The sequence below is a fragment of the Colobus angolensis genome, unplaced genomic scaffold (assembly GCF_000951035.1).
Source record: "Colobus angolensis palliatus isolate OR3802 unplaced genomic scaffold, Cang.pa_1.0 Scaffold230, whole genome shotgun sequence".
In the NCBI taxonomy this organism is placed as follows: Eukaryota; Metazoa; Chordata; class Mammalia; order Primates; family Cercopithecidae; genus Colobus; species Colobus angolensis.
The window spans coordinates 3,942,350-3,954,243 of NW_012115489.1; the positions used below are offsets into that span (position 1 = coordinate 3,942,350).

At 44.8% G+C, this 11,894-nt stretch overlaps 1 protein-coding gene across 4 annotated transcripts in view; it reads left to right on the plus strand.

Annotated features, from left to right (window-relative positions):
- EGFLAM (EGF-like, fibronectin type III and laminin G domains) overlaps window positions 1-11,894 on the plus strand; it is a 199,156-nt gene that overhangs the window by 136,794 nt on the left and 50,468 nt on the right. For 2 of the 4 annotated variants that reach the window (XM_011944386.1, XM_011944387.1), the window contains exons 7-11: window positions 2,573-2,688; window positions 3,275-3,593; window positions 4,252-4,352; window positions 5,738-5,838; window positions 9,158-9,302. In XM_011944386.1, coding sequence (XP_011799776.1) covers window positions 2,573-2,688; window positions 3,275-3,593; window positions 4,252-4,352; window positions 5,738-5,838; window positions 9,158-9,302 — 782 coding nt within the window. Of the gene's footprint in view, window positions 1-24; window positions 385-2,572; window positions 2,689-3,274; window positions 3,594-4,251; window positions 4,353-5,737; window positions 5,839-9,157; window positions 9,303-11,894 lie in introns of those variants that run through there. The other 2 variants (XM_011944388.1, XM_011944389.1) reach the window with 2 other exon arrangements.

The following is an 11,894-nucleotide window of genomic DNA, read 5'->3' on the forward strand; positions in this document are numbered from 1 at the left end:
ATGTAAGCACTTCGATACCATGACAGTGAATCTGACAACTGAGATGGCTGCTGACCAAGGGGCAGAGAGCATATGGAGCATGGATGCGCCAGACAGAGGGATACTTCATATCCCAGGCAGGACAGAGCAGGGCAGTGTGCTATTTCATCATGCTACTCAGAACTTATGAATTGTTTATTTCTGGAATTTCCCATTTAATATTTTTGGACTGTGGTTGATCGAGGGTAAATGAAATTGCAGAAAGCAAAAATACAGATAAGGGGGACTGCTTGCTGTACAAAGACAGAGACAAGAAGAGGGAGCTGTCCTCAAGGGCTTTTTGTGCGAAGACATCTGGCACACAGATACGTTGCATGCAGCTGGCTTTAGAGAACATGCATCCAGGTATAAATCTGGCATCGACAGGTTGAATTTTCCGTTGACAGGTGGACTATTTTAAATAAAACTAGGGAACTGGTGTGGAAGGGGTGAGAACACCACCTCTGCTTCGTTATCCCACCTCCACCAAGATGTTCCTGAACCCCTGAGAACAGCTCACTCCACCCTGTCTCTGGGTGGATTTCTGGTCAACAGCACGCCCCCTGACAAAAATGACTCTCTGCCATTTCCTTCCATTCCATTTTCAATCTGATTGCTGTTTTGCTTGGAGGAGTGCTATGGTCGGAATGTTTATGTCTCCCTCAAATTCATATGTTGAAATCCTAACCCCCAAGGTGGGGCCTTTGGGAGGTGCTTAGATCATAAGGGTGGAGTCCTTGTGAATGGGATCAGCGCTCTTATTAAAGAGGCCCAAAGGGGCTTGTTTGCCGTTTTCACCATGTGAAGATGCAGTGAGAAGGCACCATCTGTGCCCTCATCAGATACTGCCAGCCCTTTGATCTGGGACTTCACAGCCTGCAGAGCTGTGAAAAATAAATGTTTGTGGTTTACAAGCCATCAGTTTATGGTACTTTTGTTATAGCAGCCCAGACAGACAAAGTAGGAGGGTGAGTTTGTCTTCGTGAGAATGGTGCGTGATTTAGCTTATTCTGAAAGCAAAATGTCTTTAAGTTTAGTTTATGTTTTTTATGCTTTTTATGTTATCTTTTTTCCTTTTTCTTTTTCACTAGTCATCCAAACACTGGATGTCTAAAAACTAATGGGCATCAGCATCCTACCAAAGTCAGTTTCTGTTGCCAAAGTTGTTACTGCCCTAAAGGCTGGTTCCTGGCTTGTTCAGTTGAGAGAGGGCAGCAAGTTAGTACCTGTGCTGGCCCAGATCCACAGTGAGGACATGCAGGTGCCCTGGAGCCGCTCTTTAAAAGGCTACCACCTCCTGATGGAATGCTTCCTGTGTGCAGCCTAAGTCAGAGCACTGTGGATCAGTGGGTTCTGCAGATGACAGTTGAATAAAAATGCCAACTGAATGTCCCCCAAAAGACAACGCTCTGTATTGACGTCTGAGAGCTTTTCTCACCCACATTTCAGTTCTAAAGATTTTGTCATCCTGCTAAGATGGATGAAATGGTTGGCCCCCAAGATACCTTATAGGGCCCCCTTTTTTTTGGTTGTGGGAGTGTTTACTATAATCTCCCTTTCTTGTTTTAAAGACCGTTTAGTGAAATACTTTGTACATCAAAAGTATATATATAAGATATATATATAACATATAAAAATAATATGAATATTTACATGTACCCAGTACTTACCTTAAGAAATAGAATATGATGGAATACTCTCAAAGGCCCCTGTGACTCACACCTCATTCACATCCCTTTTCTATCCTTCCTTGGGTGTTTATGTGATTGTCCTGCTTTTTAAAAGAGTTTAAATTACATATATATGTATCCCTAAGTAATATATTGTTTTGTTTGCCGTTGTCTTTTATATTATGTCATCAAACTAGATATGTTTTTTTGCAACTTACAATTTTTTTTGCATGAAATCACGTGAGATTAAGCCATGTTGATACATTAAATGATGATTCATTCCTTTCCCCTACTGTATGGTACTCCATTCTTTAGAAATACTATAAATAATTTAGTCATTCTTTGTTGATGGACATTTGGGGTGTTGTTTGTTCTTATAAATAGCATATTTGGAGTATTTTTACTATTACAAATTCTGATGCTATGAACCTGTTTTGCACATGCCTCTTGGTACACATGTGCAGGAGTTTCTCTAACATTTGTAAGTTGGGGTGGGATTGCTAGGTGTGAACAAATATCTACTTTATGAAATATTTCCAAGTATTTCACAAAGTGACTGGACCGGTTTATACAAGTACCGTATGAGTCCTCATTGATCCCATCCTTAGTAACATTTTTATTACCTGATTGACATTTTTGCCAGTCTTGTCAGTATGAAATGGAAGCTCTTTCTGGTTTCAGTGGGCAATTCCTTAGTAACTTACGAGAGGAAACAGTTTCCAATATGTTTTGGTCATTGATGCTTCCTTTTCTGTGTTGAATTCGTTGTTATGTTTCCAATACACTACGTTCCATTCGGTGCAGCTCTGCCTGCGGCTGAGCTAGGCTAGATAGTGGAGCAAAGACCTGTGCTGATGAAAGGTGTGCTGCTTTTCTTTGTGAAGGCCCTGAGGAGGCGGGAAGTGGCCACTATGGACCCCGTTATATCACCGACATGGGAGCCGGTGAGGATGATGAAGGATTTGAAGATGACTTAGATTTGGATATTTCCTTTGAGGAGGTAACAATAATCTCTGCTCTTAGAACCCAGGGTGTTTGTGTTTCCTTGCCGAACCAGGCAATTTAGCCAATGGACCATAAACATTGTACTTAAAACTTAAATGGGCCCATTTGCTTTTAACACTGATTTGTTTCCTCTGATGCTCAGTCTCCAGGGGCTGATAAATCAGTAGTAGGGAAGTACCAGCCGTGCTGATGTTCTATAGGCAGCTCCTGCCTGCGGACTCCACAATCTGGCAAAAACATATTTTGATTTCCCACCAAGGGAAATTTCAGAAAATCGGGTATTATAAGGAAATGAACAATTCCTTGACAAAGTCATGCATCTTCATCATATTAGAATAAGAATAAATCATGTAATATCAGTTTTACTGCTGATTTTCTGAGTAACACAGGGAAAAGCACTGAAAGTCCCTGAGCATCAAGCTCTTTGTCCATAAACTGGAGTCAGTGCTGCCTTCCTCATCTCCATCCTAGGGTTTTTGGAAGTGACCATGTTTTAAAGTACTAGGCAACAGCTATCAATAAAACAGTCCAATCGCCATGCTCTGTGTTCATCCTGAACCCCTTTCCTTCTCTGGCTTTAGGTTAAACCACTTCCTGCTACCAAAGGAGGGAATAAGAAATTTTTGGTGGAAAGCAAGAAGATGTCTATATCTAACCCAAAGACCGTTTCCAGGCTCGTCCCTCCTACCTCAGCACCTCTGCCTGTGACCACGGTGGCTCCCCAGCCCATTCCCATAGAGAGGAAAGGGAAGAACAGTGTGGCCATAATGTCAAGGCTCTTTGACATGCCTTGTGATGAAACTCTCTGCTCTGCTGACAGCTTCTGTGTCAATGACTACACCTGGGGCGGCTCGCGATGCCAGTGCAACCTGGGCAAAGGTGGTGAGAGCTGCTCAGAAGGTAGGCCCTTGGGGGAGAGGAAGAATGTGGTGATGAATTGGCACCATTGAGAGCCAGAGGGCAGTTTTGTGGTCCAAACATAGTTCCTTCTAGTCCCTTTTCCAAGATAAGTTCCTTCTTCCACATATTGGTCATTAAATTAACTATACAAGGCAAATTGTGAGGCAACTTTCATTGCTTCTAAGTAGACAGCAATCCTATTTCTATGTGTGCCAAATGTGTAGTCCCTTTAAAGCAATCGATAAATCATCCTGATACTCCCTTGGAGAGGTAGGTTTTACTATAATCACATCTCTACCAAAATATGCAGCTAAAACTTATGCATGAGGGTTAAGAAGGGTAACAACTGGGCCAACTTGTATTACACAAAGGCCTGTATAGTTGAGGCAAGTGACAGTGGCCCTAAAGCCATTGGTTTCTTTGTAGGAAAGTCAGTGCCAGTCTCCAAAAATGCAACTTCTTCCTAAGAATTTCAGAAGCTCAAAGTCTCCAAGAATGAGAGTTGTAGGTATAAAAAGTACAGAAAAGAAGATAGCAAAGTTGAACAGATTAGTGAGGGTTCTCACTTAATGATATCCAGGCAATGCTGTATATTGATTTTTGCTTTTGAAGCAGTGAGGAAATAGCATTCTTTTGTGTTATCTTTTTTCTTTTTCAGATATTGTTATCCAGTATCCTCAGTTCTTTGGCCACTCCTATGTAACGTTTGAACCTCTGAAAAACTCCTATCAGGCATTCCAAATTACTCTTGAATTTAGGGTAAGGGGGACATGTTGTTTGATGAGTGCTTTTTGGACACTTTAACACAGCAATGCGCTACATTCAAAGGCTAGGGGAGAGGAAGGGAGGCAGCAGGAAGAGCGATCAAAGGTAAATATGACACAGAGCCTGTCTCTAAACCAGCTCATGAGACAATAGGATTGAGGAGCAGATTCACAACATTCAAGTGTGACAGTGAGGAGACAGTGGGTTTGTATGTCACTGAACTATAGAGTGGCTGACACGAAGCTTCCAAGTGAGAATGTTGGGGTCCGAGCAATGTTGTTCGTAATAGTGATTTCTCCCAGGCCAGGATTGAGAAGAAACAATGCATTCCCATTCCAAAATTGTTTAAAAAGAGAGCCTAATTCTCTGTCTTCATTGTGATAGCTGTCACTGAACAAATAGAAAACTTCTCTATGCAACATTTGCATTGTGAGGGCCCAGTGGAGGTTCTCTGATTTGAATCAACAGCAGATAAGAATTCAATCAGTGACCTCAGCTTAAACTGATTCTTTTGGGTATCTCCCAAAAGACATAAAAAGGTCTGGAGGTCTGGAAAGAAGTCTCATTGGAAGTCATGGCCACAGTGTTGAGTCTTCAAGAAATGACCCGTCATCCCAGCACTTTGGGAGGCCGAGACAGTCGTATCACGAGGTCAGGAGATCAAGACCATCCTGGCTAACACGGTGAAACCCCGTCTCTACTAAAAAAAATACAAAAAACTAGCCGGGCGAGGTGGCGGGCGCCTGTAGTCCCAGCTACTCAGGAGGCTGAGACAGGAGAATGGCGTAAACCCGGGAGGCGGAGCTTGCAGTGAGCTGAGATCCGGCCACTGCACTCCAGCCTGGGCGACAGAGCGAGACTCCGTCTCAAAAAAAAAAAAAAAAAAAAATGACCCGTCTTAGTCTAAGACCACCAGCACAGCTTTCGGTTGAGCTGTTCTTACCATCCTCTTCTCCTGATAGAAGGAAAGAAGCAAATGTGCATTTCTCCCCAGAGGGAGGGAAATAGAAAGAACAAAGTGAAAGTAGAATTGGATGTACACCAGCAGCATCCTCACTGTGACCGTGGTCTTTGTACATTTGGCTTTCCGAGGATCTGCAGGTGCATCCACAAAGGACAAGTAAAGAGCGGGTCAAAGATGGAGTCACCTTCCTCTCGCCTCACTGCCACCTCTCAGTTTATATCACTGCCATTTGTTTATTGAAATGAACTGGGACCAGGTATCTGGAAGTGAATTGGAGCCCACGTGCTTGACCCTTTGTAGATAGGATCGTGGAGGGGAAAGTGCTCAAGTTTCACATTTGTGAGTCTTTCCAGATGGCGCTTTATGGAAGGAGAGGCACTTACTGTTCATATGGCTTTTGTTTGTATAATCACAGGCGGAGGCGGAGGATGGCTTACTGCTCTACTGTGGGGAGAATGAACATGGGAGGGGAGATTTCATGTCCCTGGCTATCATCCGACGCTCCCTGCAGTTCAGGTAATTCCTGCCAAAAGCCTCACACTCTTCTTTTGTTACATTATCCTACGTTATATTTGCATTTTTATAGTATAAGAAATACATACAGGATAGATTCTAATAGATGAAAGAATGGTTTGTATAAAATAAGTATGATATGAACCAGTTTACCAAATACTGGGGTACTGGGATTGCAGGATAACCTATAAAACTTGCGTTTTGGGACCTTGTAATCATTCATTCATTCAGCAGCACCTACCGTGTACCTGGCTCTGGAGGTGTTGTTGTGTGTACCTGGCGCTGCAGGTACTTTTGAATGTACCTGACTCTGGAGGTGCTGTTGAATGTACCTGGCGCTGCAGGTACTGTTGGATGTAACTGGTGCTGTAGGTGCTGCTGAATGTTTCTTGAGCATCTACAGTGTACCTGGCACTCCTGTCGATCCTGAGGATGCGGAGTGAGCCGAAGGAATATAGTTCCTTTTCTCTGGAGCTTTAGTGGATGTGATGGGAAGAAGGCTGGGGTCTTCTCATCTCCTTTTGGCAAATGTGGCTGACAGGTGTGGACTGAGAGGAGCCTCCAACCTCCCATGGGCTCCCCATCCTCATCTTCCTCTGGGCTGTGCTGGGAACTCTTTGGCTTGCCTCCACTGCCCTCATCGTTTCTCCCCCAACACACTTTGGAAGCCACCATTAGCTTGTGTGTGGTCTTCTGCGGGGCAGAGTTTTGTGGAGGGGTGAAGATTTTAATGACTCTTGTAGAGGTGTGCAATGCACCTCCTTGTGAACAACCAGCGGGCACCAGCCTTGTCCTTCTCCGTGGTGCACTGGCTGACATCCTAATGGCACCCCTGCTGCCTGACCTTCAGCATATGATGCAACCTCTCCAAGCCTGCGTTTCCTGTGGGGCTGTTGTGAGGGTTAAATGAGTTAATTCATAAAAGCACTTAGAGCAGCGTCTGACCCAGAGCAAGTACTCAATAAGCATCAGCTATTATTCTCTTCTTAAAATTACTTTCAGCATAAAAAATGTTTTTGGTTAAGTTGAAGAAGGCCTCTGAGTATCCCACTTGGGCTAGAAAATGGGCCCCCATGCTTTGCTAAATGGTTTGATTCATGAAGTTTGGTGTTAGCCACCAGGATCTTGGGCAGTATTTTTTGCCTTGTGGGGTTCTAGCACTTGGAGGATCAGATAGACTCTCAGTAGCACTGACTGCTGTTAGCTGGTAGCAGCTCTCCAACTATGCAACTCCCGCTGAGTGAATCTGCTATCCTCCTTGGGGTAAGCCTGTCCCGCAATGCCTCTTGACTGCATCTCACTTCACTGAGGATCTCGAGACAAAGGGAGGGCCTGAGAAGTGACTGCAGTTAATGAAAATGCTAGTAAGGAAAATGCCGGCCATGACTCCTTCCCTACAGGAAGTCTCAGGATCCTGTGGAAGAGGCCTGGTGGCTATTTGGAAGTTGACCAGAAAGGTCCAAGATTCCACCTGTTAGGCATAGTGACCGTGGGCACTCCTGGGCCATAGGGAGGTTGGGATAAAAACAAGAATAATGCAGCCATCTGAGGATGCTCCTCCTCTGTCTCACCTCTCTGCTGAGCTTCCTATGGACCTCGCCTGTGTTTAGGTACAGCTAAGCACAGATGGCAGGGCTGGCCAGCTTGCCAAAATGAGCCTGAAGACCTGGATTTTTATATTTTATGAATATCACTGAGCTTTGTTATTTGAGAGTTGGGAAAGTCCCAGAGAAATCCTTGGAAGCAGAGTGACTCGTATTCTAATTCTCTGTACCTTGAATTCATGATAAGCATTTGGCAATTGCTGAAAACGAGAAGGAGTTCCTTAGTTGCCCATCATTTTCTTTTCTTTTTTTTCTTTCTTATGATTTTTCCTTTACTTTTCTAATGGGTCCTGTCCTTTTCAGAAACAGAGAAGGCTAAATTCCTAATGAGCAGAAGTGATCATCGACTTCTAGTCAAAAGAAAATAGGAGCCGGGTGCGGTGGCTCACACCTGTAATCCCAGCACTTTGGGAGGCCAAGGCGGGTGGATCACGAGGTCAGGAGATCAAGACCATCCTGGCCAACATGGTGTAACCGCATCTCTACTAAAAATACAAAAATTAGCTGGGTGTGGTGGCATGCACCTGTAGTCCCAGCTACTCAGGAGGCTGAGGCAGGAGAATCGCTTGAACCCAGGAGGCGGAGGTTGCAGTGAGCAGAGATCACACCACTGCACTCCAGCCTGGGCGACAGAGCGAGACACTGTCTCAAAAGAAAAGAAAAAAGAAAATGGGATGCGGATTAGCTACTACCTTTCATTGCTTTCTTTTTTCTTTTTTTTTTTTTGAGACGGAGTCTGTTGCCAAGACTGGAGTGCAGTGGTGCAATCTGGGCTCACTTCAACCTCCACCTCCCGGGTTCAAGCAATTCTCCTGCCTCATCCTCCCGAGTAGCTGGGATTACAAGCATTCACCATCATGCTCAGTTAACTTTTGTATTTTTAGTAGAGACAAGATTTCACCATGTTGGCCAGGCTGGTCTCGAACTCCTGAACTCAAGTGATCCACCTGCCTCGGCCTCCCAGAGTGCTGGGATTACAGACATGGGCCACCATGCCCAGTTTTTTAAAATTTCAACTTGTATTTTTTATTTTTATTTTTATTTATTTTTAGGACAGAGTTTCACTCTGTTGCCAGGCAGTGGCATGAACTTGGCTCACTATAACCTCTGCCTCCTGGGTTCAAATGATTCTGCTGCCTCAGCTTCTGGACTACAGGCACCTGCCACCACGCCCAGCTAATCTTTGTATTTTTAGTAGAGATGGAGTTTCACCATGTTGGTCAGACTGGTCTTGAACTCCTGACCTCAGGTGATCCGCCCACCTTGGCCTCCCAAAGTGCTGGGATTATAGACGTAAACCACCATGCCTGGCCTAATGTCGACTTTTATTTTAAATACAGGGGGTACATGTGCAGGTTTGCTACATGGGAATACTGCATGGTGCTGAGGCTTGGAGTACCGATCCCATCACACAGGTAGTGAGCACAGTACGCAAATGCCCATGATTTTCTAAGTTGCAGAAAAAAATCAGGCTAACAAAGGCCCTATGTTGAAAGGTCCTGTGGGCAGATGAAAGATAACTAGACGGAGATCGTCCCCAGGAAGAGGTGCCTATTTCTTCCCTGTATTGATTTCAACAGCACTTGATATTCATAAACATAACTCTGAACAGACTGACTCGGAAAGGAGCTGTTGACCTGGAAGTGACGTCCATGGAGTCTGAAAACATAATGAGCTGGTTCATCAAAGAATCTTCTTTTCCTTTTCCTCCCCAACAGGTTTAATTGTGGAACTGGGGTTGCCATCATCGTAAGTGAGACCAAAATCAAACTGGGGGGTTGGCACACAGTTATGCTCTACAGAGATGGGCAGAACGGGCTGCTGCAGCTGAACAATGGCACCCCGGTGACAGGCCAGTCTCAGGTAAGTATGAGCCCCACACCCTGCCCACCCCACGTACCACTCACCATGAGCCTCCTGAGAGGGGCTGACTGCACAGAGCCGTGGCAGCGTCTGCAGGATTCAAGTTCTGGATGGGCTTAGTGAGGCCTATTTCTCACGGTGAACCCATGCAACAGACCTTTGATGTGCTCTTGAGCGGTCTTGCACTCCAGGTGAGCTTTCAGGACACACACCCACCTCACATCTACCAAAGAGAAGAATTCAACTTACAAGCATCATTGCTGTTGGTGCACAGGTTCATGCTGCAGGCCTGTGCCCAAGGATATGTTCTCTTTCCTAAGTACATCAAAGCCAGCGGTAGAAGAAGGCCCATATTGGAAGAATAGAACCCATTATTACTTGGAGGCAGAGGGTCTCACTCTGTCCCCCAGGCTGGAGTGCAGTGGCAGAATCATGGCTCACTGCAGCCTCTACCTCCCCGGTTGGAACCATGCCACCTCAGCCTCCCAAGCAGCTGGAACTACAGGCATGTGCCACCATGCCTGACTAATTTCTTTCTTTTTATTTTTATTTGTAGAGATAGAGTTTCACTGTGTTGCCCAGGCTGGTCATGAACTCCTGGACGCAAGCAATTCTCCCACCTAGGCCTCCCAAAGTGCTGGGGTGACAGGGATGAGCCACCACACCCAGCCTAGAAGCCATTATTCGTGTCAAACACAAAGCTTGCTTTTAGGACAGGGGTGTTGCAATCCTGTGGCTTCAGAAGATAGTCTTGAAAGGTTCATTTGGTTCAAAATGCAGGAATAAGCTGTTCATCTACCTTTGAGGGGGGGCCGTAATTATAGGAAATGGTAAAAAAAAAAAAAAAAAAAAAAAGCTGGACTGTTGGGCTACTTAGCAAATCACCTAGTATTCACATATTTGTTTTGGTCTGGGCAATTTTAGGACTATGTTCAGAATAAACAGTTTGGATTAGCAGCCTGCCAAGGAACTGAGCCTATAATTATAATCAGGCAGGTGTCTGTATTCTCCAAGGAAAAATGTAGCAAGAAAGCCTTTGTTTATATGTCTACAGCTTCCTCCCTGCTTGGGCTCCTCTCTACTCTTTGCCAGCGAGGCACATTATATAAAGCAGTGGTCCCTAACCTTTTTGGCACCAGCGACTAGTTTTGTGGAAGTCAGTTTTTCCATGGACCAGGGAGGGCATTTGATTTCAGGATGAAAGTGTTCCATCGCAGATCGTCAGGCATGGTTAGAGTCTCAGAAGGAGCGTGTCACCTGGATCCCTCGCCCGTGCAGTTCACAATAGGGTTCGTGCTCCTCTAAGAAGCTAATGGCACAGCTGATCTGACAGGAGGCGGAGCTCAGGCGGAAATGCTCGCTCACCCCACCACTCACCTTCTGCAGTGCACCCTGGTTCCTAACAGGCCACAGACTGGTATGGGTCCATGGCCATGGTTGGGGACCCCTGATATAAAGGGCTATGCCTTGCTGACACCCTGCCTTCCAAAATATAGAAGAAAATATCTCATTAATTTGGAACCCAGTGATTCCAAAGGAACAAGAATTCAAATTTAGTAAATGCGAATCCAGGGAGACTGTTTATGCTCTGATGGCTAGGTAAGAAAAAGACAGGGTCAGTGAACTATATCAGTGCCAGAACTATAGGCCTAACATAATAAAAGTTAGTTTGATAGGAATAAAGAAACTTCTAGCTTGGGTCCAAAATACTAACATGAAGACAGAATGGAGAAGCTACAGTAGAAGCCTGTGAAAATGTCTAATTGTTTAAAACAGGGGAAGTTCCATAGCTGTTAACAAACAGGGTCACGTGGTAACAATAAGCTAAAGAAATTATAGGCTGTGTTAACAGAGTCATAGCATCTAAAAAAGGGAGGTGATGATCTTATTCTATTCTGTTGACTATGTGATAGCTTCTAGTGACTCGGATAGTGACTCTAATCCTCTGAAAGGATTACATTCACATCTGGATCACATTCTAAGAAGGCTGCCGACAGATTGGAGCAGTTCCAGGGGTAGTCACCCAAACTGGAAGATGACTTGAAATCTCTTCAATGATTGATTGAAGGAGCAATGTTTAGTTTGGAGAAGAGAAGATGAAGGCATGCAAGGTGGTTTTTCATTGTAGAGTCACAGAAAGAGCCTTGGGAAAGGAAGATTTACTCCATGGACCCCCCCAAGGCCGAAGCTGAATGGGGTGAGCCTCAAGAGGTCGATTTTAGCTTCACCTAATAAAAGAACAGAAGTGCAACAGACTACCTCAGGAGAGGGGGGTATCTTTGGGGGGTGTTCAAGGGGTTACTTATCTAAACTTCTTGTTAGGGATGTAGCAGGAATCCAACAGCCAGTGAGAGCTTGAATTATACGAGATTTTATATTTTTTGTTAATCTCAAGATTCTATGATTGTAATGAATATAAGAATTAATTGGGCCAGGTGCAGTGGCTCATGCCTCCAATACCAGTACTTTGGGAGGCTGAAGTGGGTGGGTCACTTGAGGTCAGGAGTTCGAGAACAGCCTGGCCAACATGTGAAACCTTGTCTCTACTAAAAGTATTAAAAAATTAGCCAGGTGTGGTGGTGGGCGCCTGTA